Raw genomic sequence first — 27,774 nt, 5'->3', positions numbered from 1 at the left:
TTCCCAGAGTGATTTCCAAGATAAGGCTAGAGAACTTATCAGAAATCCTGATTTCCTGAGCTTGGCCTTGCATGATTTTGTATGCAGATCTGGTTCAGAAGTCCAGTTGCCCTCTTTGGCCTCTTCTGCTATAATCAGACCTTTTGTCTCATGATCCGTTTTTCCATTCAGACAGGTTTCTGCTCTTTCAATTTTGTTTCATAGGAAGATTGCTAATCTTCCTGACATTCATGGTTTGTTCAGGCATTGGCATTAATTAAGCCTGTGATAAAGCCAATTTCTCTCCCCTGGAATCTTAAAGGGACATTGAACCCAAAAATGTTCTTTTATGATTCAGATAGAGAATACAATTTTAAACAACATTACAATTTACTTCTATTATCTAATTTGCTTTATTCTTTAGCTATCCTTTGTTGAAGAAATAGCAATGCACAAAGGTGAGACAATCACACGAGGCATGTATGTGCAGCCACCAATCAGCAGCTATTGAGCCTATCTAGATATGCTTTTCAGCAAAGGATATCAAGAGAATGAAGCAAATTAGGTAATAGAAGTAATAAAATAGCTTAAAGTGAATGTCAATTTTGATGCTAAAGTGCCCGGTTTTTTAATTCAATTAAAAACAGGGGCACTTTAATTCATCAACTTACCTTTTAATCTTCACAACAGCTCCAGCTTCCTCCGGTCGTTGACATTCACTTTAATCTATCTGAATCATGAAAGAAAATTTTTTGGGTTTAATGTCCCTTTAACTTAGTGTTAAAGGTTTTGGAGGCTTCTTTATTAGAGCCCATGCATAAAGTGGATATTACGCTTCTTTCTTAGAAAGTCTAGAAGAGTATCTGAATTATCTGCTCTTTCTTGTGCTCTTCCTTATCTTATTTTCCATCAGAATAAGTCTGTTTTAAGAAATAAGTTTTCCTTTTATTAGTCAGGAAATTGTTGTTCCTTCTTTATGTCCTAATACAAAGATTTCTTTAGTGAGGCTTCTCCATTACTTGGATGTGGTTAGAGCCTTGATTCTACTAAGGATTTTAGACAAACTTCTAGTTTGTTATTTTTTCAGTTTCCAGGCGAGGGGAGAAAGCTTCTGCTGTTTCTTTGGCTTCCTGGTTGAAGGTTTTGATTCATAGGGCTCCATGTACTAAGCCGTCAATTCATCCGTCATTGTAGACGCGGATAAACTCGCCGTTACTCGCCGCGGGTGAAATGGTGTCCGCTGTCGCTATGTACTAATTATCCCCCAATAATAGACACGTCTAGCCCGCCACGAGCAGTGGCGGATTATTGATAAATTTGACGCCTCGCTCCGCGACTAAGCTGATGTACTTAACTTTCAGTTGAATTGTCTGACCAATTATTAACACGTGACATGCAAGGTGTCACGAACATCATAGTAGTCGCGGGAATAGAATTTTGCTCCTATAAAAGTTCAACTTATCTAAACAACTTTATTATTGTTCAAAAAATTTTGAAGAGTGATTACAGAGCGTTATTTTTGTAATATTTATTTACAATTTGGATATGGCTTCATCTGGATCTGAAACCACTTCAAAATCTAAGAATCCTCACTTTTCGCATCAGCAATTTTCCCCCTGGTAGATCGGTGAGCTTCATTGAAACGTACTTGACTTCTGGTCTGTGGGTTGTTATAGGGAGTCAACAGCCATTCTGTACATGAGTAGCCTCCATCTCCTAATAGAAGATATAATAAATATAAATATTAATATAAAAATAATTATAAAGATTGACAACTATACAATACAAAGTTAAAATATACAGATTACTCTTTAATTACAGACAAATTGGGCGCAATTTATGTACATGGAAATGAGAGACAAATTAGACGCCAGTTATGCTGTAAGTACAATGCTGATATTACTGCCTTTTATATATGTCTAGACTGGCGTCTAGAGTGACTTTCCTATTGTTTTGTACCTTGGCAAAAATAACGAGGTGGGAGCGGAAATTGTCGCGAGCGGACAAATAGATTTTTTAGTACATTAGTTTTTGGCGGGTTGGTGGTCAAATGTGTCTAATTACAGTGAAAAATGGAGAGGTAGCAAGGTTTGTCGGATAAGTACGCTCGCAATTTTAAAGATGCGAGTTTGAACATAGTTGACGACTTTGTACATATCAGTTTGCGAGTTTTGACGCGAGATTTGTTGCGGGTAGCTCGCTGACTGCTTAGTACATGGAGCCCATAAAGCTTACTTGGAGGTAGGACAGTCTACACCTAAACGGATTACAGCCCACACTACCAGGTCTGTGGTTGCTTCCAGAGCTTTGAAGAATGAGGCCTCTGTTTCTTTATGAAAAAATATGTTTTTTCTATACCGTCCTTTTTTTAAAATTACTCATGGACTCCACAGCTTAGGTATTAGTTCCCAGGAGTAATGGATCATGGACTCCCACCACCTGTGTGAAAGAAAACATAATTTATGGTTACCTGATAAATTCAACAACACCCTGTTGTTTTTGTTGGTGATGGTTATTTATTTTTTGGCACATCTTTTTCCCCTGTTCCTATTTTTTAGGTCCTTAAAGGGGCATAAAACAGTTTGAAATCTGTGCATATCCTAAAAGGGCTAATTATTTAAAAATATTTTTGCATAAAAAATTTGTTTAAAAATTGCTGGCAAGTATTTTAAAAATAATTTAAAAAATAAGCAAAATGAATTACATAGCTAAGCTGTCTGGAGCAGCTGACTCCACCCCTCCCTTATCAGTGTTTAGACACAAGCATTGTATTTCAACAGCTGTAGTTCACAGCTTCTAGGCATTCTCCAGCAGATAATCCCTATGCATTTTTGCATTCTCCCAAAACAACAATAGATATAGATACAGTCATAGAAATGTGCGGGGGTAGTTAGTGCTTTACAATTCAGAAACTAAAAAGAAAGGGTTAATGGCGAGACACTGCAGTATAAATTTGCAGGTAAAGTAATTAAAGTACATATTATTATATTTTGTCTCTATCCCAACTTGTTTTATGTCCCTTTAATTAATGTTCCTACCTTTTTTGCTTGGCTGTACATCAGACTAGTTTCTGGTAAGGTGGCAGGGGTTTTACAGAGCTCTTGGGATTTGTGAATCTTTGCCTCCTCCTAATGCTCAGGAAAGGTAATTCCCAGGAGTAATGGATCATGGACTCTCACCACCATGAAATAAATTAATTTATCAGGTTAGAATAAATGAATATTCTTTTTAAAAAAAGGATATCAAGAGAAAAAAGTTAAATTAAAAGTGTCATTAACCCTTTAAGTGCTAAGCACTTTCCCACCTGGGTGCTAAGATTTTTTAAGTTTTGTTTTTTTTTAACAATTTTTTTTTTTACTTTTTTTTATTTTTTTCAGACCCCCAAGACTTACACGGTTGGAAAGGTTAGGCGATTAACTTTACAATGGTGGGTCTTGGTGGTCTGTAGCTGCTTAAATGCCTGAGATACAGGCTTCTAAGCAGCATGCCCCCTGCTCCTATACTTAACATTGTTAAGTATAAATAAAGTTGCATAGTGACGTCATCACGTTATTATGCGTGACAACACCACGCAAAACGGGAAGCCCCGGCGATGCCTGTCACTCTACAGGCACGATCGCCAGGTAAGGAGCGGGTGGGAGCCCCCAGATCTCCCTCAAGGTTGGGGAGTGCTAGTGACGGCTCTGAGCCCTCATTAGCACCAAAGTGGGAAACTCTGTGACGGCTCAGAGCCGTCATTAGCAGTCAAAGGGTTAAATGTCCTATCTGAATCTTGCAAGTTTAATTTTGAATGATTATAGGGCGCACTCTCACACACCTTAATTATTTTTTGCACTTGTTTGTATGTAGAGTAAAGCTTCAAACTGTATAGCGTTATACGTGCTTTCTTGTTATTATTCTCTTCTGTGTAACCTTATATAGTCTCTAATTCACCTCACCGCAGTATGCACAGGAACATAGATTAAAAGGTATGATGTAAATACGTGTATCTATTACATCTATCGGTATCTCCATTAAATCAAAAGAGAGATTACCTTGTATCCACTGTGAAGTTCTATGCTTTTCTGCGTGGGTGGTATCGAGGCTCCTTGCAAGCTGGAAATGAGACACTCCTTAGTCTCACGAAAAGGGATTCCTGGATACTGTGTAATTGGTTTGCTGCAAGGAAGACACATCAGCCGCCTAGTTTGCAAGTAAAAACCGACTTTATTTAAAGTCACAATTAAGCATGGTACTAGTGTGCTCGGGAGGGAGCACTAAGAATGAAACGTCCGACTCGTTTCCTGCCCGGAGGCACTTCGTCAGGGACTAAAGCACAATGAATCACTTAGTTCTTTTAAACACATAGCATTTCCTGTTACGTTTGCTTACCTGCTTTGCAGCACACCTGTTTGTATTAATTAAGACGAATACTTCGCGGTTTTGGTCTCTTCACACACAGCTTGTCCGCGCATGCGCTACGGACCACACACAGATAGTTCACAGTATATATATCTTGTATCTAATAGTATCTCTGTCTGACTGATAGCTGTATGAGAAAAAACCAAAGCGCTTCCGGCTGTTGCTGCATTGTAAAAGTGACACTGGTAAAGCAATTACGTAACAGTGTTTTAAGAATCATTTCAAGCTAATATGTTATAGAAAATATAAAAGAATAAGATATTAATAAAAAACAAAACTAGTATTGAAAAATGCTATTCTTACATGCGATCTTTATCTCGTTGCCTGTTTACCTAATAAAATGGTTTCGATATTTTTCTGAGAGAGGAAAAGAAAAGAGGATTCACTAAACATCCCCTACATATACAGATCTACCAAATCCGAGTTCATCTCTATATTAATAATTGGGTTATATGCTATATTGTGTTGCACTGCATTCCTTCTTTTAGGTTTCCAACATTCAAGCTTCCAATATTAAAGCTACATTTCCTCCTTGTTAAGTATGCTCTATATGGGTTAAAAAAATTATTGTTTAATTATTTATCCCTTTATTTATTTATTTATTTCCACTGGGTTTGACCTGGTGTTAGTGTATATGAATTTATATTTTGTTTAAATCATTATTACCTATTCTCAAACCCACTGAGTTTTTAGCATACTCTACTCACGTCATCCTTTCTGATCCCTTGTCATTTTTCATGTTACTATTTATTTGGTTATTTTATCTCCTCGTTTTATCCCTATATTGGTTATTATTTCTAGTATTTCTTTCTTCTGTTAAGTGTGATCAGTCCACGGGTCATCATTACTTCTGGGATATTAACTGCTCCCCTACAGGAAGTGCAAGAGGATTCACCCAGCAGAGCTGCATATAGCTCCTCCCCTCTACGTCACTCCCAGTCATTCTCTTGCACCCAGCAACTAGATAGGTCGTGTGAGAGGACTATGGTGATTATACTTAGTTTTATATCTTCAATCAAAAGTTTGTTATTTTAAAATAGCACCGGAGTGTGTTATTACCTCTCTGGCAGAGTTTGAGGAAGAATCTACCAGAGTTTTGCTATGATTTTAGCCGGAGTAGTTAAGATCATATTGCTGTTCTCGGCCATCTGAGGAGTGAGGTAAACTTCAGATCAGGGGACAGCGGGCAGATGAATCTGCATAGAGGTATGTAGCAGTTTTTATTTTCTGACAATGGAATTGATGAGAAAATCCTGCCATACCGATATAATGTCATGTATGTATACTTTACACTTCAGTATTCTGGGAGAATGGTACTTCACTAGAATTACACTGTAAGAAAGACATAAAGCTGTTTAATAACTAGAGATTATGTTTAACGTTTTTGCTGGAATGTAAAATCGTTTTCATTTGCTGAGGTACTGAGTGAATAAATGTTTGGGCACCATTTTTCCACTTGGCAGTTGCTTAAATCTGTTTTTTCTGTCAGTTTCTGTTCTCCCTCACTGCTGTGTGTGTGGGGGAGGGGCGCTTTTACTATGCATCAAATATTTCAGTCAGCAACTCATTGTATTCCCTGCATGATCTGGTTCATCTCTACAGAGCTCAGGGGTCTTCAAAACTTATTTTGAGGGAGGTAATTTCTCTCAGCAGAGCTGTGAGAATTATAGTTTGACTGAAATAAAAACTTTTTTCTTCTGTTATGTGTGATCAGTCCACGGGTCATCATTACTTCTGGGATATAACTCCTCCCCAACAGGAAATGCAAGAGGATTCACCCAGCAGAGCTGCATATAGCTCCTCCCCTCTACGTCAGTCCCAGTCATTCTCTTGCACCCAACGACTAGATAGGATGTGTGAGAGGACTATGGTGATTATACTTAGTTTTTTATGACTTCAATCAAAAGTTTGTTATTTTACAATAGCACCGGAGCGTGTTATTACTTCTCTGGCAGAGTTTGAGGAAGAATCTGCCAGAGTTTTTTACTATGATTTTAACCGGAGTAGTTAAGATCATATTGCTGTTCTCGGCCATCTGAGGGAGGTAAAGGCTTCAGATCAGGGGACAGCGGGCAGATGAATCTGCATTGAGGTATGTAGCAGTTTTTATTTTCTGAATGGAATTGATGAGAAAATCCTGCCATACCGTTAAAATGACATGTATGTATACACTTCAGTATTCTGGGGATGGTATTTCACCGGAACTACTCTGCTAAAGGTCACTAATACTTTTAATAACTATTTATCATGTTAAACGTTTTTGCTGGAATGTAGAATCGTTTACATTGCTGAGGTACTGTGTGAATAGATATTTGGGCATTATTTTCCACTTGGCAGTTTTTTGCTTGTAATTGTGACAGTTTCGTTTCTCTTCACTGCTGTGTGGGAGAGGGAGGGGCCGTTTTTGGCGCTCTTTACTACGCATCAAAAAATTACAGTCAGTCACTTTTATTTTTCCTGCATGATCCGGTTCATCTCTGACAGATCTCAGGGGTCTTCAAACTTCTTTGAAGGGAGGTAACTTCTCTCAGCAGAGCTGTGAGAATTCTTATAGTGACTGTGCATAAAAACGTTGCTTTGTACTTTTTATGTCAAATTTAATTATTGTTATTTTACTAATGGGAACAAACCTTTGCTAAGAGTGGTGTTGTTTTAAAGTTTGATGCTATAACTGTTTTTCAGTTCATTATTTCAACTGTTATTTAATCGTTTAGTACCTCTTTGAGGCACAGTATTTTTTTGCTAAAAAAGATTATAACCAAGTTGTAAGTTTTTTTGCTAGTGTGTTAAACATGTCTGACTCAGAGGAAGATATCTGTGTCATTTGTTCCAATGCCAAGGTGGAGCCCAATAGAAATTTATGTACTAACTGTATTGATGCTACTTTAAATAAAAGTCAATCTGTACAATGTGAACAAATTTCACCAAACAGCGAGGGGAGAGTTATGCCGACTAACTCGCCTCACGCGGCAGTACCTGCATCTCCCGCCCGGGAGGTGCGTGATATTATGGCGCCTAGTACATCTGGGCGGCCATTACAGATAACATTACAAGATATGGCTACTGTTATGACTGAAGTTTTGTCTAAATTACCAGAACTAAGAGGCAAGCGTGATCACTCTGGGGTGAGAACAGAGTGCGCTGACAATGCTAGGGCCATGTCTGATACTGCGTCACAGCTCGCAGAGCATGAGGACGGAGAGCTTCATTCTGTGGGTGACGGTTCTGATCCAAACAAATTGGACTCAGATATTTCAAATTTTAAATTTAAATTGGAGAACCTCCGTGTATTACTAGGGGAGGTTTTAGCAGCTCTTAACGATTGTAACACCGTTGCAATACCAGAGAAACTGTGTAGGTTGGATAAATACTTTGCGGTACCGGCGAGTACTGACGTTTTTCCTATACCTAAGAGACTAACTGAAATTGTTACTAAGGAGTGGGATAGACCCGGTGTGCCGTTCTCACCCCCTCCAATATTTAGAAAGATGTTCCCAATAGACGCCACCACTAGGGACTTATGGCAGACGGTCCCCAAGGTGGAGGGAGCAGTTTCTACTTTAGCTAAGCGTACCACTATCCCGGTGGAGGATAGCTGTGCTTTTTCAGATCCAATGGATAAAAAGTTAGAGGGTTACCTTAAGAAAATGTTTGTTCAACAAGGTTTTATATTACAACCCCTTGCATGTATCGCGCCGATTACGGCTGCGGCAGCATTTTGGATTGAGTCGCTGGAAGAGAACCTTAGTTCATCTACGCTAGACGACATTACGGACAGGCTTAGAGTCCTTAAACTAGCTAATTCTTTCATTTCGGAGGCCGTAGTACATTTAACTAAACTCACGGCTAAGAACTCAGGATTCGCCATACAGGCACGTAGGGCGCTGTGGCTAAAATCCTGGTCAGCTGATGTGACTTCTAAGTCCAAATTACTTAATATACCTTTCAAGGGGCAGTCTTTATTTGGGCCCGGTTTGAAAGAAATTATCGCTGACATTACAGGTGGTAAGGGCCACGCCCTACCTCAAGACAAAGCCAAAGCTAAGGCTAGACAGTCTAATTTTCGTCCCTTTCGGAATTTCAAAACAGGAGCAGCATCAACCTCCACTGCACCAAAACAGGAAGGAGCTGTTGCTCGTTACAGGCAAGGCTGGAAGCCTAACCAGTCCTGGAACAAGAGCAAGCAGGCCAGGAAACCTGCTGCTGCCCCAAAGACAGCATGAACCGAGAGCCCCCGATCCGGGACCGGATCTAGTGGGGGGCAGACTCTCTCTCTTTGCCCAGGCCTGGGCAAGAGATGTTCAGGATCCCTGGGCTCTAGAGATCATATCTCAGGGATACCTTCTAGACTTCAAATTATCTCCCCCAAGAGGGAGATTTCATCTGTCAAGGTTGTCAACAAACCAGATAAAGAAAGAAGCGTTTCTACGCTGCGTACAAGATCTGTTATTAATGGGAGTGATCCATCCGGTTCCACGGTCGGAACAAGGACAAGGGTTCTACTCAAACCTGTTTGTGGTTCCCAAAAAAGAGGGAACTTTCAGGCCAATCTTAGATTTAAAGATTCTAAACAAATTCCTAAGAGTTCCATCGTTCAAAATGGAAACTATTCGGACAATCTTACCCATGATCCAAGAGGGTCAGTACATGACCACAGTGGATTTAAAGGATGCTTACCTTCACATACCGATCCACAAAGATCATCACCGGTACCTAAGGTTTGCCTTCTTAGACAGGCACTACCAGTTTGTAGCTCTTCCATTCGGACTGGCTACGGCTCCAAGAATCTTCACAAAGGTTCTGGGTGCCCTTCTAGCGGTACTAAGACCGCGAGGGATTTCGGTAGCTCCGTACCTAGACGACATTCTAATACAAGCTTCAAGCTTTCAAACTGCCAAGTCTCATACAGAGTTAGTTCTGGCATTTCTAAGGTCGCATGGATGGAAGGTGAACGAAAAGAAGAGTTCTCTTTTTCCTCTCACAAGAGTTCCATTCTTAGGGACTCTTATAGATTCTGTACAAATGAAGATTTACCTGACAGAAGACAGGTTAACAAAGCTTCAAAATGCATGCCGCGTCCTTCATTCCATTCAACACCCGTCAGTAGCTCAATGCATGGAGGTGATCGGCTTAATGGTAGCGGCAATGGACATAGTACCTTTTGCACGCCTACACCTCAGACCGCTGCAATTATGCATGCTAAGTCAGTGGAATGGGGATTACTCAGATTTGTCCCCTACTCTGAATCTGAATCAAGAGACCAGAAATTCTCTTCTATGGTGGCTTCATCGGCCACACCTGTCCAGGGGGATGCCATTCAGCAGGCCAGACTGGACAATTGTAACAACAGACGCCAGCCTACTAGGTTGGGGCGCTGTCTGGAATTCTCTGAAGGCTCAGGGACTATGGAATCAGGAGGAGAGTCTCCTTCCAATAAACATTCTGGAATTGAGAGCAGTTCTCAATGCCCTTCTGGCTTGGCCCCAGTTAACAACTCGGGGGTTCATCAGGTTTCAGTCGGACAACATCACGACTGTAGCTTACATCAACCATCAGGGAGGGACAAGAAGCTCCCTAGCAATGATGGAAGTATCAAAGATAATTCGCTGGGCAGAGTCTCACTCTTGCCACCTGTCAGCAATCCACATCCCGGGAGTGGAGAACTGGGAGGCGGATTTCTTGAGTCGCCAGACTTTTCATCCGGGGGAGTGGGAACTTCATCCGGAGGTCTTTGCCCAAATACTTCGACGTTGGGGCAAACCAGAGATAGATCTCATGGCGTCTCGCCAGAACGCCAAACTTCCTCGCTACGGGTCCAGATCCAGGGATCCGGGAGCAGTTCTGATAGATGCTTTGACAGCACCTTGGAACTTCGGGATGGCTTATGTGTTTCCACCCTTCCCGCTGCTTCCTCGATTGATTGCCAAAATCAAACAGGAGAGAGCATCAGTAATTCTAATAGCACCTGCATGGCCACGCAGGACTTGGTATGCAGATCTGGTGGACATGTCATCCTGTCCGCCTTGGTCTCTACCTCTAAGACAGGACCTTCTGATACAGGGTCCATTCAAACATCAAAATCTAACTTCTCTGAAGCTGACTGCTTGGAAATTGAACGCTTGATTTTATCAAAACGTGGTTTTTCTGAGTCGGTTATTGATACCCTGATTCAGGCTAGGAAGCCTGTTACCAGAAGGATTTACCATAAAATATGGCGGAAATACCTATACTGGTGCGAATCCAAAGGTTACTCCTGGAGTAAGGTTAGGATCGCTAGGATATTGTCTTTTCTACAAGAAGGTTTAGAAAAGGGTTTATCAGCTAGTTCATTAACCCCTTAACGACCAAGGACGTACGCCACACGTCCTCAAAAAAAAGTCAGTTAATGACCGAGGACGTGTGGCGTACGTCCTTGGTCTGGAAAGCAGCTGGAAGCGATCCTGCTCGCTTCCAGCTGCTTTCCGGTTATTGCAGTGATGCCTCGATATGGAGGCATCCTGCAATAACCCCCCTTGGCCATCCGATGCAGAGAGAGCCACTCTGTGGCCCTCTCTGCACCGGACATCGATGGCCGGTATCGTTGGTGGGTGGGAGCTTACGTGGGAGGCGGGTGGCGGCCATCGGTGCGCTATGTGGAGTGGAGGGGGGCGGGATCGGGGGGGCGGGAGCTACGGGGGCGCGCACGGGAGCGCGCGCGTGCACGGGGGTGGTGGGCGGGCGCGTGCACGGGGCGGGAGCGGGTGGGAACCGCTACACTACAGAAAAAAAAAAGTTAAAAAGTAAAAAAAAAAAAAACTTAAATGCAATCTAAGGGTTTTGGAAGGGGTTGGGGGTTGGTCTCGGTGGGGGGGGAAAGCTACACTACAGAAAAGGGAATTTTAAAAAAAAAAAGGCTCATTTTGTTACAAAACTGGGTACTGGCAGACAGCTGCCAGTACCCAAGATGGCGCCCATTATTGCAGAGGGGAAGGGTTAGAGAGCAGTATGGTGGGGGATCAGTGAGGTTGGGGTCTAAGGGGGGATCCTACACATCAGCATATGTAAATATGCTTTTTTTTTTTTAAAAAAAAAGGGCCAAATACCTTTTATTTTAGTACTGGCAGAGTTTCTGCCAGTACTTAAGATGGCGGGGACAATTGTGGGGTGGGGGAGGGAAGAGAGCTGTTTGGGAGGGATCAGGGGGTCTGATGTTTCAGGTGGGAGGCTGAGCTCTACACTAAAGCTAAAATTAACCCTGCAAGCTCCCTACAAGCTACATAATTAACCCCTTCACTGCTAGCCATAATACACGTGTGATGCGCAGCGGCATTTAGAGGCCTTCTAATTACCAAAAAGCAATGCCAAAGCCATATATGTCTGCTATTTCTGAACAAAGGGGATCCCAGAGAAGCATTTACAACCATTTGTGCCATAATTGCAGAAGGTGTTTGTAAATAATTTCAGTGAGAAACCTAAAATTGAGAAAAAATTAACGTTTCTTTTAATTTGATCGCATTTAGCGGTGAAATGGTGGCATGAAATATACCAAAATTGGCCTAGATCAATACTTGGGGTTGTCTACTACACTACACTAAAGCTAAAACTACCCCAAAAAGCTCCCTACATGCTCCCTAATTAACCCCTTCACTGCTGGGCATAATACACGTGTGGTGCGCAGTGGCATTTAGCGGCCTTCTAATTACCAAAAAGCAACACCAAAGTCATATATGTCTGCTATTTCTGAACAAAGGGGATCCCAGAGAAGAATTTACAACCATTTATGCCATAATTGCACAAGCTGTTTGTAAATAATTTAAGTTAGAAACCAAAAGTTTGTGAAAAAATTTGTGAAAAGTGAACAATTTTTTCTATTTGATTGCATTTGGCGGTGAAATGGTGGCATGAAATATACCAAAATGGGCCTAGATCAATACTTTGGGTTGTCTACTAAAAAAAAATATATACATGTCAATGGATATTCAGAGATTCCTGAAAGATATCAGTGCTCTAATGTAACTATCGCTAATTTTGAAAAGAAATGGTTTGGAAATAGCAAAGTGCTACTTGTATTTATGGCCCTATAGTTTACAAAAAAAGCAAAGAACATGTAAACATTGGGTATTTCTAAACTCAGGACAAAATTTAGAAACTATTTAGCATGGGTGTTTTTTGGTGGTTGTAGATGTGTAACAGATTTTGGGGGTCAAAGTTAGAAAAAGTGTGTTTTTTTCCATTTTTTCCTCATATTTTATAATTTTTTTTATAGTAAATTATAAGATATGATGAAAATAATGGTATCTTTAGAAAGTCCATTTAATGGCGAGAAAAACGGTATATAATATGTGTGGGTACAGTAAATGAGTAAGAGGAAAATTACAGCTAAACACAAACACCTCAAAAATGTAAAAATAGCCTTGGTCCCAAACGGACAGAAAATGGAAAAGTGATGTGGTCATTAAGGGGTTAAAGGGACAGATTTCAGCTCTGTCCATCTTGTTACACAGACGTCTGTCAGAAAATCCAGACGTCCAGTCCTTTTGTCAGGCTTTAGCTAGGATCAAGCCTGTATTTAAAGCTGTTGCTCCACCATGGAGTTTAAACTTAGTTCTTAACGTTTTACAGGGTGTTCCGTTTGAACCCCTTCATTCCATTGATATAAAAATGTTATCTTGGAAAGTTCTGTTTTTAATGGCTATTTCCTCGGCTCGAAGAGTCTCTGAGTTATCAGCCTTACATTGTGATTCCCCTTATCTGATTTTTCACTCAGACAAGGTAGTTCTGCGTACTAAACCTGGGTTCTTACCTAAGGTAGTCACTAACAGGAACATCAATCAAGAGATTGTTGTACCATCCTTGTGTCCAAATCCTTCTTCAAAGAAGGAACGTCTTCTACACAATCTGGATGTAGTTCGTGCCCTCAAGTTCTACTTGCAGGCAACTAAAGATTTTCGCCAAACTTCTTCCTTGTTTGTCGTTTACTCTGGACAGAGGAGAGGTCAAAAAGCTTCTGCTACCTCTCTCTCTTTTTGGCTTCGTAGCATAATACGTTTAGCCTATGAGACTGCTGGACAGCAGCCTCCTGAAAGAATTACAGCTCACTCCACTAGAGCTGTGGCTTCCACTTGGGCCTTTAAGAATGAGGCCTCTGTTGAACAGATTTGCAAGGCTGCAACTTGGTCTTCGCTTCATACTTTTTCCAAATTTTACAAATTTGACACTTTTGCTTCTTCGGAGGCTATTTTTGGGAGAAAGGTTCTTCAGGCAGTGGTTCCTTCTATATAATGAGCCTGCCTATCCCTCCCGTCATCCGTGTACTTTTGCTTTGGTATTGGTATCCCAGAAGTAATGATGACCCGTGGACTGATCACACATAACAGAAGAAAACATAATTTATGCTTACCTGATAAATTCCTTTCTTCTGTTGTGTGATCAGTCCACGGCCCGCCCTGTTTTAAGGCAGGTAAATATCTTTTAAATTATACTCCAGTCACCACTTCACCCTTGGTTACTCCTTTCTCGTTGATTCTTGGTCGAATGACTGGGACTGACGTAGAGGGGAGGAGCTATATGCAGCTCTGCTGGGTGAATCCTCTTGCATTTCCTGTTGGGGAGGAGTTATATCCCAGAAGTAATGATGACCCGTGGACTGATCACACAACAGAAGAAAGGAATTTATCAGGTAAGCATAAATTATGTTATTCTGTAATTTGTTTCCTGCTTTCAGAAATTGTTATCTTTGCTAATGGGATTAAACCTTTGCTAAAGTTGTGTTGTTTACAAGGATTGAGGCTATAACTGTTTCAATTTATTAATTTTTAACTGTCATAGATCTTCTGTGCTTCTTAAAGGCACAGTACGTTTTAATATTATTCTATTTGAATTGTATTTCCAAGTTGCAAGTTTATTTGCTAGTGTGTTAAAAACATGTCTGATTCAGAAGATGATACCTGTGTCATTTGTTGCAATGCCAAAGTGGAGCCCAATAGAAATTTATGTACTAACTGTATTGATGCTACTTTAAATAAAAATCAATCTGTACAAATTGAACAAATTTCACCAAACAACGAGGGGAGAGTTATGCCGACTAACTCGCCTCACGTGTCAGTACCTACATCTCCCGCTCAGAGGGAGGTGCGTGATATTGTAGCGCCGAGTACAGCTGGGCGGCCATTACAAATCACATTACAGGATATGGCTACTGTTATGACTGAAGTTTTGGCTAAATTACCAGAACTAAAAGGTAAGCGTGATCACTCTGGGGTGAGAACAGAGTGCGCTGATAATATTAGGGCCATGTCAGACACTGCGTCACAGGTGGCAGAACATGAGGACGGAGAACTTCATTCTGTGGGTGACGGTTCTGATCCAAACAGACTGGATTCAGATATTTCAAATTTTAAATTTAAACTGGAAAACCTCCGTGTATTACTAGGGGAGGTGTTAGCGGCTCTGAATGATTGTAACACAGTTGCAAAACCAGAGAAAATGTGTAGGTTGGATAAATATTTTGCGGTACCGACGAGTACTGAGGTTTTTCCTATACCTAAGAGACTTACTGAAATTGTTACTAAGGAGTGGGATAGACCCGGTGTGCCGTTCTCACCCCCTCCGATATTTAGAAAAATGTTTCCAATAGACGCCACCACAAGGGACTTATGGCAAACGGTCCCTAAGGTGGAGGGAGCAGTTTCTACTTTAGCTAAGCGTACCACTATCCCGGTGGAGGATAGCTGTGCTTTTTCAGATCCAATGGATAAAAAGTTAGAGGGTTACCTTAAGAAAATGTTTGTTCAACAAGGTTTTATATTGCAACCCCTTGCATGCATTGCGCCGATCACGGCTGCAGCGGCATTCTGGATTGAGTCTCTGGAAGAGAACATTGGTTCAGCTACTCTGGACGACATTACGGACAGGCTTAGAGTCCTTAAACTAGCTAATTCATTCATTTCGGAGGCCGTAGTACATCTTACTAAACTTACGGCGAAGAATTCAGGATTCGCCATTCAGGCACGCAGGGCGCTGTGGCTAAAATCCTGGTCAGCTGATGTTACTTCTAAGTCTAAATTGCTTAATATACCTTTCAAAGGGCAGACCTTATTCGGGCCCGGGTTGAAAGAGATTATCGCTGACATTACAGGAGGTGAAGGCCATGCCCTGCCTCAGGACAAAGCCAAAGCCAAGACTAGACAGTCTAGTTTTCGTTCCTTTCGTAATTTCAAAGCAGGAGCAGCATCAACTTCCTCTGCACCAAAACAGGAAGGAGCTGTTGCTCGCTACAGACAAGGCTGGAAACCTAACCAGTCCTGGAACAAGGGCAAGCAGACTAGGAAACCTGCTGCTGCCCCCAAAACAGCATGAATTGAGGGCCCCCGATCCGGGATCGGATCTAGTGGGGGGCAGACTTTCTCTCTTCGCCCAGGCTTGGGCAAGAGATGTTCAGGATCCCTGGGCGCTAGAGATAATATCTCAGGGATACCTTCTGGACTTCAAATACTCTCCTCCAAGAGAGAGATTTCATCTGTCAAGATTGTCAACAATCCAGACAAAGAAAGAGGCTTTTCTACGCTGCGTACAAGAGCTCTTGTTAATGGGAGTAATCCATCCAGTTCCACGATCGTAACAGGGACAGGGGTTTTACTCAAATCTGTTTGTGGTTCCCAAAAAAGAGGGAACTTTCAGACCAATCCTGGACTTAAAGATCCTAAACAAATTCCTAAGAGTTCCATCGTTCAAGATGGAGACTATTCGGACAATTTTACCTATGATCCGAGAGGGTCAGTACATGACCACTGTAGATTTAAAAGATGCTTACCTGCACATACCGATTCACAAAGATCATTACCGGTACCTAAGGTTTGCCTTCCTAGACAGGCATTACCAGTTTGTGGCTCTTCCATTCGGATTGGCTACAGCGCCAAGAATCTTCACAAAGGTTCTGGGTGCTCTTCTGGCGGTACTAAGACCGCGGGGAATCTCGGTAGCTCCATACCTAGACGACATTCTGATACAAGCTTCAAGCTTTCAAACTGCCAAATCTCATACAGAGTTAGTGCTGGCATTTCTAAGGTCACATGGATGGAAGGTGAACGAAAAGAAAAGTTCACTCGTTCCACTCACAAGAGTTCCCTTCCTGGGGACTCTTATAGATTCTGTAGAAATGAAGATTTACCTGACAGAGGACAGGCTATCAAGACTTCAAAGTGCTTGCCGCACTCTTCATTCCATTCAACACCCGTCAGTGGCTCAATGTATGGAGGTAATCGGCTTAATGGTAGCGGCAATGGACATAGTACCCTTTGCACGCTTACACCTCAGACCACTGCAACTGTGCATGCTAGGTCAGTGGAATGGGGATTACTCAGACTTATCCCCTTCTCTGAATCTGGATCAAGAGACCAGAAATTCTCTTCTATGGTGGCTTTCTCGGCCACACCTGTCCAGGGGGATGCCATTCAGCAGACCAGACTGGACAATTGTAACAACAGACGCCAGCCTTCTAGGTTGGGGTGCCGTCTGGAATTCCCTGAAGGCTCAGGGACTATGGAGTCAGGAGGAGAGTCTCCTGCCAATAAACATTCTGGAATTGAGAGCAGTTCTCAATGCCCTCCTGGCTTGGCCCCAGTTGACAACTCGGGGGTTCATCAGGTTTCAGTCGGACAACATCACGACTGTAGCTTACATCAACCATCAGGGAGGGACAAGAAGCTCCCTAGCTATGATGGAAGTATCAAAGATAATTCGCTGGGCAGAGTCTCACTCTTGCCACCTGTCAGCAATCCACATCCCGGGAGTGGAGAACTGGGAGGCGGATTTCTTAAGTCGTCAGACTTTTCATCCGGGGGAGTGGGAACTTCATCCGGAGGTCTTTGCCCAAATACTTCGACGTTGGGGCAAACCAGAGATAGATCTCATAGCGTCTCGACAGAACGCCAAGCTTCCTCGTTACGGGTCCAGATCCAGGGATCCAGGAGCAGTCCTGATAGATGCTCTGACAGCACCTTGGGACTTCAGGATGGCTTACGTGTTTCCACCCTTCCCGTTGCTTCCTCGATTGATAGCCAGAATCAAACAAGACAGAGCATCAGTGATTCTAATAGCACCTGCGTGGCCACGCAGGACTTGGTATGCAGACCTGGTGGACATGTCATCCTGTCCGCCTTGGTCTCTACCTCTGAAACAGGACCTTCTGATACAGGGTCCCTTCAAACATCAAAATCTAACTTCTCTGAAGCTGACTGCTTGGAAATTGAACGCTTGATTTTATCAAGACGTGGGTTTTCTGAGTCAGTTATTAGTACCTTAATACAGACTAGGAAACCTGTTACCAGAAAGATTTACCATAAGATATGGCGTAAATACCTACATTGGTGTGAATCCAAAGGTTACTCTTGGAGTAAGGTTAGGATTCCTAGGATATTGTCTTTTCTACAAGAAGGTTTAGAAAAGGGTTTATCTGCTAGTTCATTAAAGGGACAGATCTCAGCTCTGTCCATTCTGTTACACAAACGTCTGTCAGAAGTTCCTGACGTCCAGGCTTTTTGTCAGGCTTTGGCCAGGATTAAGCCTGTGTTTAAAACTGTTGCTCCACCATGGAGTTTAAACCTTGTTCTTAATGTTTTACAGGGCGTTCCGTTTGAACCCCTTCATTCCATTGATATAAAGTTGTTATCTTGGAAAGTTCTATTTTTAATGGCTATTTCCTCGGCTCGAAGAGTCTCTGAATTATCAGCCTTACATTGTGATTCTCCTTATTTGATTTTTCATTCGGATAAGGTAGTCCTGCGTACTAAACCTGGGTTCTTACCTAAGGTAGTTACTAACAGGAATATCAATCAAGAGATTGTTGTTCCTTCTTTATGCCCAAATCCTTCTTCAAAGAAGGAACGTCTACTGCACAACCTGGATGTAGTCCGGGCTCTAAAATTTTACTTGCAGGCAACTAAGGAATTCCGACAAACGTCTTCTCTGTTTGTCATTTACTCTGGGCAGAGGAGAGGTCAAAAAGCTTCCGCTACCTCTCTTTCTTTTTGGCTGGCTTTGTAGCATAATTCGTTTAGCTTATGAGACTGCTGGACAGCAGCCCCCTGAAAGAATTACAGCTCATTCTACTAGAGCTGTGGCTTCCACTTGGGCCTTCAAGAATGAGGCCTCTGTTGAACAGATTTGCAAGGCTGCAACTTGGTCTTCGCTTCATACTTTTTCCAAATTTTACAAATTTGACACCTTTGCTTCATCGGAGGCTATTTTTGGGAGAAAGGTTCTTCAGGCAGTGGTTCCTTCTGTATAAAGAGTCTGCCTATCCCTCCCGTCATCCTTGTACTTTTGCTTTGGTATTGGTATCCCAGAAGTAATGATGACCCGTGGACTGATCACACTTAACAGAAGAAAACATAATTTATGCTTACCTGATAAATTCCTTTCTTCTGTAGTGTGATCAGTCCACGGCCCGCCCTGTTTTTAAGGCAGGTAAATATTTTTTAATTTATACTCCAGTCACCACTTCACCCTTGGCTTTTCCTTTCTCGTTGGTCCTTGGTCGAATGACTGGGAGTGACGTAGAGGGGAGGAGCTATATGCAGCTCTGCTGGGTGAATCCTCTTGCACTTCCTGTAGGGGAGCAGTTAATATCCCAGAAGTAATGATGACCCGTGGACTGATCACACTACAGAAGAAAGGAATTTATCAGGTAAGCATAAATTATGTTTTTTCATTTTTTTATTTTTTATTTATTTTTTATTTTTATTTTTATTTTTATCCATTTCTCATCCCCTATCTTATATTCGGTGATCTATCTTATGATTGAGCCCCCTGTGAAACGGCTGCTCTGCTGCACCAGTGTCCAATTGTGAACGATCTGTGTATTACTCATCTACTACTTATTGTGCTAAATTCATTCATCCCTTGAGTTTGCTAAAGTGACCAAGGTGACTGTGTCGATTGTGGAAAAATTCCTTTGTGTCATAAAAAATATAATGTAATAAAAAAAAAAAAAAAAAAAAAAAAAAAAAAAAACACACTATGTGCTGAAACTTTGGCTGTGTCGTGTCATATGAATCCTTTATAAATTTACTAAATGCATTATCTCTCTATGCTAAGAATATATCTCTCATGTATGGTGCTCGAAAAAATATGTATTTAAAAATAAAATTTCTTTTACTCATATCCAATCCAATATGAAAAGAAAATTAATTAGAAAACTTAAACTATAACCTATATATTAATATTAAATACTATTGTTCTTTGGTTTACTGGGGTATTGGTACTGTAACATCAAAATATTGCATATTTGGAATGCAGTGCCACATAACATATAATTTAGTTTCTAGTGTTTGATTTCTTGTATTCTTATTGTTATTTGAAGGTTACCATCTTAACTTGTTAGATATTAGATGTTTAATGCTTTTAAGCTTGTGACTTTCCATGCCCCTACTGCATTAATTCCAATCCGTGAATATTGCTATAAGGTGCTCGTGGTTTAGGTAGTTGTATCAATTTTTCGTCTAGGCTGTATTATGTACTTCTCTATTTGTGTTGTCTTAGTCCACAAAATACCTAAGATCAGTGATTTTATTTATTCCTAAAGGGACTCTGTTAGACGCTGTTCTATCTCCCCCTTTGGTACTGTTAATAGCTGTATCGATGCCTTGAAATCCGAGTACTGTGCCTAAGTTGTTATCATTTATGGGCATTCCCATATTTTTAAAATGTGCAACAAAATGTTTCGCTATGGGTGTTTTGGGGGGGTCTTGTTTGATAGATATCAAATGTTCACGGATTCGATCTTTTAATAATCTTGTAGTCCTACCTACATATTGTTTGTGGCATAGATTGCATGTAATTAAATAGACCACAAACTTAGAATGGCATGTCATCCTATGTCTGATATCAAAAATTTTACCTGTAACTGTGGACTTAAATGAATCACCTGAAATGACAAACTCACAGCTTTTACATGGTGTTCTTTTACATTTGTAAAATCCATTTTGACTTTGTAACCATGTAACTGTATGTTTTCTAGAGAAATCCCTAGTCAGTTGATTTCCAATAGTTCTAGCTCTCTTACTAAAACATCTGATTCCTTGTTTCTTCATCACTTCTTGTAAAAGTGTGTCCTTTTCCAAAACCGGAATATATTTTCTGATTATTTGATTTATGTGTTTGAACTGCCTACTGTAGCTAGTAGTGAATGTAATTGGACCCTCTGTATATTGTCCAATGTTATGTTTAATTCTTTTATTGTGTTTCTTTTTGCTATCTTTCAATAGATCTTCTCTACTCATGTTTTCTACTTCCTTGTTTGTCTGTAAAAGTGTGGTTCTATCATATCCCCTGACAATGAGTCGCTCAGAAAGTGAGTTAGCTTGTTCCTTATAAACGTCTAGATGTGTACAGTTTCGTCTAAGACGCATATATTGCCCTTTAGGAATACCTCTTTTTAAATGGGACGGATGATGTGAGTCTGCCCGAAGTATAGTATTCCCTGAGGTCGATTTCCTGTAAGTTGATGTTATTATTTTATGTAAATCAAAATCCAGTTTCAACTCTATGTCTAAAAACGGTATGTTAGTACTAGACACTGTATATGTAAATTTCAAATTTTGGTCATTGTGGTTCAGATAACCAATAAATTCTTCTATTTGTTCCTTTCCCCCTTTCCAAATAATTATCAGGTCGTCAATAAACCTACGATAAAATTTGATATGTGGTTTGAAAGGGTTGTTATCACAGAAGATTTTTCGTAGTTCAAAATCTGTTAAATACAGATTCGCATATGAGGGGGCGAACTTTGCTCCCATGGCTGTGCCTTGGTTTTGAACATAGTAGTCCCCCTCAAACGAGAAGCAATTATGGGAGAGCAAAAATCCCACCCCCTCACATACAAACTCGATGAATCTCTCGTCAAAATCAGTATATAGCTGCAACATATGTTCCAGAGCCTTTAAGCCCTGTTGGTGTGGGATACATGAATATAGCGAGGCTACATCTATCGTTAATAAGATGTCCCCCTCGCTAATCTGTATGTTATCCAATAATCGTAAAACATGTTTTGTATCCCTCACATAAGCAGGGGTTATCTGGACTATTGGCTGGAGAATAGTATCTATGTAAGACCCCAATTTCTCCCCCAGTGACCCAATCCCCGAAATAATGGGGCGTCCTGGGGGGGAAGTTAGGGACTTATGTATTTTCGGTAGATGTTTAAAGACCGGTGTCACCGGAAAATCTTCTTTTAAACTCTCAGCAGTCTGTGATGTAATAATGCCTTTCTCCACATAAAATTTAAGGAATTTATTTAGTTCTTGGGTAAACTTTTTGATTGGATTAAATGTAAGTTTATGATATGTTTCTGTGTCTCCTAGCTGTCTCGCTGCTTCTCGAGTATACTGGGTTCTGTCCTGCACTACTATGCTCCCTCCCTTGTCTGAGTTTAGTATGATCAGGTTGTGGTTTTTTTGTAGTTTATTTAAGACTCTCTGTTCTTTAGTTGTTAAATTACTATTTGGGGACCACCTTTTCTTATTGGATTTAATATCTATGTCTTTAGATAGCAAATATAGATCCTGTTCTACTAGACCCTGAAACACATCTATCAAGTCCCCTCTCATTTGTATTGGATAGAAATTTTTGTTTGTACTTCTATAATTAATTTTGGGGATTTTGAGATCATTTGTATTGAATCGTGTACTCTCACTTTCTAGTTTTAATAAGTCAATAGATTGACATTGGTCAGGAAAATCAAAAGTGTCCATATTAATGTCCCCAATATAGGCTTCAGCTGGTCCCCCAGCCACACCAGTGTCATTTGTACTCCCTTCATCAACAGTTGTATCCCCTCCTTCTTGGGTGGTAGCTGAGAAAAAGTGCCTTTTAAGAGTGAGCTTGCGAGTGAATCTATTGAAATCGATCAGAGTCTGAAATAGGTCAAAGTTCCTGCTTGGTGCAAAACCCAATCCTTTAGAAAGCACCGCTTCCTCTGCCTCACTTAAGGTTATAGATGACAAATTCACCACACTTAGATCTTCAACTTTCCCATTCTTATTGGTTTTCCCTTCCGGATCTAGTGGAGTAATTCGACTCCTTATTTCCCCATTCGCCCCAGTCGTTATTTCTTGATGTTGTTGTAACTCACATTCCTGTTTTTTGTCTGGTTTCTACTGGGATATCTGGCAGGGGTAATTGTTGCCTCTTCCCCGGCTCCTCCTCTGTGTGTGGTCCGTAGCGCATGCGCGGACAAGCTGTGTGTGAAGAGACCAAAACCGCGAAGTATTCGTCTTAATTAATACAAACAGGTGTGCTGCAAAGCAGGTAAGCAAACGTAACAGGAAATGCTATGTGTTTAAAAGAACTAAGTGATTTATTGTGCTTTAGTCCCTGACGAAGTGCCTCCGGGCAGGAAACGCGTCGGACGTTTCATTCTTAGTGCTCCCTCCCGAGCACACTAGTACCATGCTTAATTGTGACTTTAAATAAAGTCGGTTTTTACTTGCAAACTAGGCGGCTGATGTGTCTTCCTTGCAGCAAACCAATTACACAGTATCCAAGTTTAATTTTGACTTTCCTATCCCTTTAAGAAAGAGTCATTCAGAAAATTCAAGACTTAAAACACTAAAGTTAAAAGTGATTGTAAACGTTAACAAATTAAAGGCCATTATCAAATAATAATCATAAAAACAGGGGCACTTTAATTCATTAAAGTTTATAATCACTTTAAAGTAGTGTTTTAAGTCTTGAATTTTCCGTATGGCTCTTTCTTAAAGGGATAGGAAAGTCAAAATTAAACTTGCAAGATCCGATAGGACATTTAATGACACTATTAATTTAACTTTTATTTCCAAATGTAATTTTTTCTCTTGATATCCTTTTTTTAAAAAAAAAAAAAATTATTCTAACCTGATAAATTAATTTCTTTCATGGTGGTGAGAGTCGATGGTCCATTACTCCTGGGAATTACCTTTCCTGAGCATTAGGAGGAGGCAAAGATTCACAAATCCCAAGAGCTCTGTAAAACCCCTCCCACCTTACCAGAAACTAGTCTGATGTACAGCCAATTATAAAAGGTAGAAAAAGGAATTAAAGGGACATAAAATAAGTTGGGATAGAGACAAAATATAATATGTACTTTAATTGCTTTACCTTCAAATTTATACTGCAGTGCCTCGCCATTAACCCTTTCTTTTTAGTTTCTGAATTGTAAAGCTCTAACTCCCCCCACACATTTCTATGAAACCCCTCCCACCTTACCAGAATCCGGCTTCCTCCAATCGTTGTGCTGGACGCTAAAGGGGGCACCCAACCGTTGGAGGAAGCCGGATTCGTCATGGATCTGCTAACTACAGTAGGAGATGCGGACAGAGAATCGGCGGTATGTTTACCATAACACAAAGGTAAGTATTTTAAAAAATAAGCGTCTTTGTAAACTTTAATTAATAAAAGTGCCCCTGTTTTTAAGATTATTATTTGATAATTCGCTTTAAGATGTATTCTCTTCTCCATGATGTGACGTTCCCACACTTTACTAGGTGGTGGGAGTCTGATTGTTGTTGAAATTGGAAAGCTAATGCTTTTCAGTTGCTGCTGCAGGGACAGTAGTGTGTTCTTCTTCATGTGCTATTTGCCTCTTGAGCTACCAGATCACCTAAAATAAGTCATCTGAATCTGCATTCATTAAACTACTATTTATATTAATAATAACATTATTATATGCTAATGCTAAAATGCCAGTGCTAATCAATGTTGTACAATTTAAGGCTTTTCATAAAGACTATGAAGTCAAGAACTACCCCCTTAAGGAGCGAGCACCTAAAGACCTTGAAGAATATGCTAGAGTGATAAACATCAAGAAGACTGAATCAGTTGATCTCAAAGTACAGTATATGTCTATATCATATTTGTTGACTTTTATGTTTTAAACACTATGAAAATAGTTTCAGGTTATAAACATACAACACATCAACCTCAAAACACAACAATGTAGGTATTCTAAAGGAACATTTTTTTTTCTTTAATTAGAAAATCTGTTGCCCAATTTCTATAATACAGTATAAGTGTAACCATTTTAGAAAAAAAAAGAAGACTGACCACATTTCCATTTAATATGACATTAAACACTAATACACTTCATGCACCTCCCTCTAATTATGGGTGATGCCATTGTGGAACATAGGTTGCAGGGGAGGACTGGCAACTTTTGTACAACCTACTGGACCATGTATGGTAACCCTACTCTACCATAACTTCACCTTACAGTAATGCTACCCCCTTTCAAAACTCACATTTACAAGGTAAAAAATAAGGCAAGCGGAACATAGTAAATCATAAACCAAGGCTTTTTAAAATAGTGTTTTAGTAAAAACTATACATATATTTTATTGGAGCAGAAACTTTTATCATTTTATTTTACTTCCAACTATAGATATGACAAAGCTAGCGTTTTTTATTTTATTAAAGACAAATACATGGAAATAGTAATAATAAAAGGCTTGACAAATTTGTTAAAAATCTAGAAACCAGACAATATTCAATTCTCATGGATTTTTTTTGTTTGACTTGAGTACATACATATGCATGTGATACATACTAATAGATTTTCTGTTTGTCTGTCTATAAATTAGGATCATTGTCAGTGGCAGCTGGTAAAGTTTTTTTTTTTTTTTTTAAATCTTTTTATTGAGGTTCTGAGCAAGGCATACATGAAAAGTGAAAAACAAACACAGTGATAGGAAACTGTAGGAAACATATTGTACAATTCTGCACGACACCATTATACATTTCTAAAAGGTAGATGCAAAAGCAAACTATTCAAGAGTTATGCCTAATAGTCTGTGTGCCTCCTAGTTGACAAAGGAGGCCACTTTTGGACCTCATTCATATATACAGGATCATAGATAGGGGGCTATGTCTAGTGAGGAGTCCACTCTTGTATCTCTAAGTGAGAACCTCTTTTATATAAATTTAATAGTGACTCATATAGGAATACGGGGCAGTATAGTATTATGTTTGACAAAGTCACACATAGATTTAGGATATTTGGTATACACAAGGTAGGGTTGTTTTTACACTACGTTATATTCGATGTGGCAAATAAACTTAACCAACTTTCTTATAATTCAATAGGCCATTATTGAACCCAAGCTAGATATTAACTCGGGGTTGGGAAAAAAACAAAGAAAGAGAAAACCATTTAGCACATTCAGTTAGTAGGTAATGTTAAAGATTATGGGGGTGCGGCATTGGCAAGAGAAGCCGCGTATTTAACCCTCCTATACTAGGAGGTATATTCAGGTGGCGGAGGGGGGGAGGTAGTAGTATGGAGATGAGAGTCAAGAAAGATTAACTGGCGTGAACTAGAAGAACGTGTTTTTAAATCACCTTAACTAGGTGAGACATTATAGTTGGGAGAAGAGGAAAGGGTGGTTGTATAGAGTGTGGTATAGGAACAGAATCATTTATATTATACTAACTCAGAAGTGGGGTGAGCTACAGTATTGCTCTCAGGAGCATATGGGTTACCAAGGGAATGATGCAAAAGGGTTGGTTGCTTATTGGGCCTCTGACCAATTTGGCCCGTTAGAGCCTAAAGAACTATATCTTTTGTTTAGACATGACTAAGATAGGGTTCTATATGGAGGGGAACCACCAGTCAGAGTAGTCATGTGGGTCCGGCCCACTGAGGTGACGTGACAAATACTCCTCCCCAGTATGCACATTAATAAATAATTAAGTCTGCAACAAACATCTCACATTAGTTATAAAAAGCAGGTTGAAGTCCCAGCCGAGCCGTCCCGGCCGCAGACGGCACAGCAAGACCCATTTTAGTGAGCAGACAGGAGGACTACATAAATATTACCAATGCAGTGCATTAAACAGCGTAGTCAGTGAAGTGTGGAGTATGGGGGTTCCAAAATGTTAAAGAGGGCAGCCTGGGAAGCCATAAGTGTATTATAAATACATACATAAATTACTCATTAAATTAATAAGTTTGAACTGAAAGACATCAGATGCACATCCATACAAGCATAATATGAGAGCAAGGTATCTAAGTAGGAAGTGCGCAGGGCCAACTGTTAGCTATGGAATATAAATTATAACAGACTACGGCCTAGATTTAGAGTTCGGCGGTAAAAGGGCTGTTAACGCTCCGCGGGTTTTTTTCTGGCCGCACCATAAATTTAACTCTGGTATCGAGAGTTCAAACAAATGCTGCGTTAGGCTCCAAAAAAGGAGCGTAGAGCATTTTTACCGCAAATGCAACTCTCGATACCAGAGTTGCTTACGGACGCGGCCGGCATCAAAAACGTGCTCGTGCACGATTCTCCCATAGGAAACAATGGGGCTGTTTGAGCTGAAAAAAAACCTAACACCTGCAAAAAAGCAGCGTTCAGCTCCTAACGCAGCCCCATTGTTTCCTATGGGGAAACACTTCCTACGTCTGCACCTAACACCCTAACATGTACCCCGAGTCTAAACACCCCTAACCTTACACTTATTAACCCCTAATCTGCCGCCCCCGCTATCGCTGACCCCTGCATTACACTTTTAACCCCTAATCTGCCGCTCCGTAAACCGCCGCCACCTACGTTATCCCTATGTACCCCTAATCTGCTGCCCCTAACACCGCCGACCCCTGTATTATATCTATTAACCCCTAACTTGCCCCCCACAACGTCGCCGCAAGCTACTTAAAATAATTAACCCCTAATCTTCCGACCGCAAATCGCCGCCACCTACGTTATCCCTATGTACCCCTAATCTGCTACCCCTAACATCGCCGACCCCTATGTTATATTTATTAACCCCTAATCTGCCCCCCACAACGTCGCCGACACCTACCTACACTTATTAACCCCTAATCTGCCGAGCGGACCTGAGCGCTACTATAATAAAGTTATTAACCCCTAATCCGCCTCACTAACCCTATCATAAATAGTATTAACCCCTAATCTGCCCTCCCTAACATCGCCGACACCTAACTTCAATTATTAACCCCTAATCTGCCGACCGGAGCTCACCGCTATTCTAATAAATGTATTAACCCCTAAAGCTAAGTCTAACCCTAACACTAACACCCCCCTAAGTTAAATATAATTTTTATCTAACGAAATAAATTAACTCTTATTAAATAAATAATTCCTATTTAAAGCTAAATACTTACCTGTAAAATACATCCTAATATAGCTACAATATAAATTATAATTATATTATAGCTATTTTAGGATTAATATTTATTTTACAGGCAACTTTGTAATTATTTTAACCAGGTACAATAGCTATTAAATAGTTAAGAACTATTTAATAGTTACCTAGTTAAAATAATTACAAATTTACCTGTAAAATAAATCCTAACCTAAGATATAATTAAACCTAACACTACCCTATCAATAAAATAATTAAATAAACTACCTACAATTACCTACA

General features: G+C 40.4%; 1 protein-coding gene across 1 annotated transcript in view; it reads left to right on the top strand.

Moving 5' to 3' along the window:
* CFAP43 (cilia and flagella associated protein 43) overlaps positions 1–27,774 on the top strand; it is a 491,704-nt gene that overhangs the window by 247,483 nt on the left and 216,447 nt on the right. Inside the window, exon 22 of the mRNA XM_053717078.1 lies at positions 24,108–24,224. Within this exon, the coding sequence (XP_053573053.1) occupies positions 24,108–24,224 (117 nt within the window). The remainder of the gene's footprint in view (positions 1–24,107; positions 24,225–27,774) is intronic.

The sequence above is a fragment of the Bombina bombina genome, chromosome 6 (genome assembly GCF_027579735.1).
Source record: "Bombina bombina isolate aBomBom1 chromosome 6, aBomBom1.pri, whole genome shotgun sequence".
NCBI classification, from domain to species: domain Eukaryota; kingdom Metazoa; phylum Chordata; class Amphibia; order Anura; family Bombinatoridae; genus Bombina; species Bombina bombina.
This window is presented reverse-complemented; position numbering and strand designations above follow the sequence as displayed.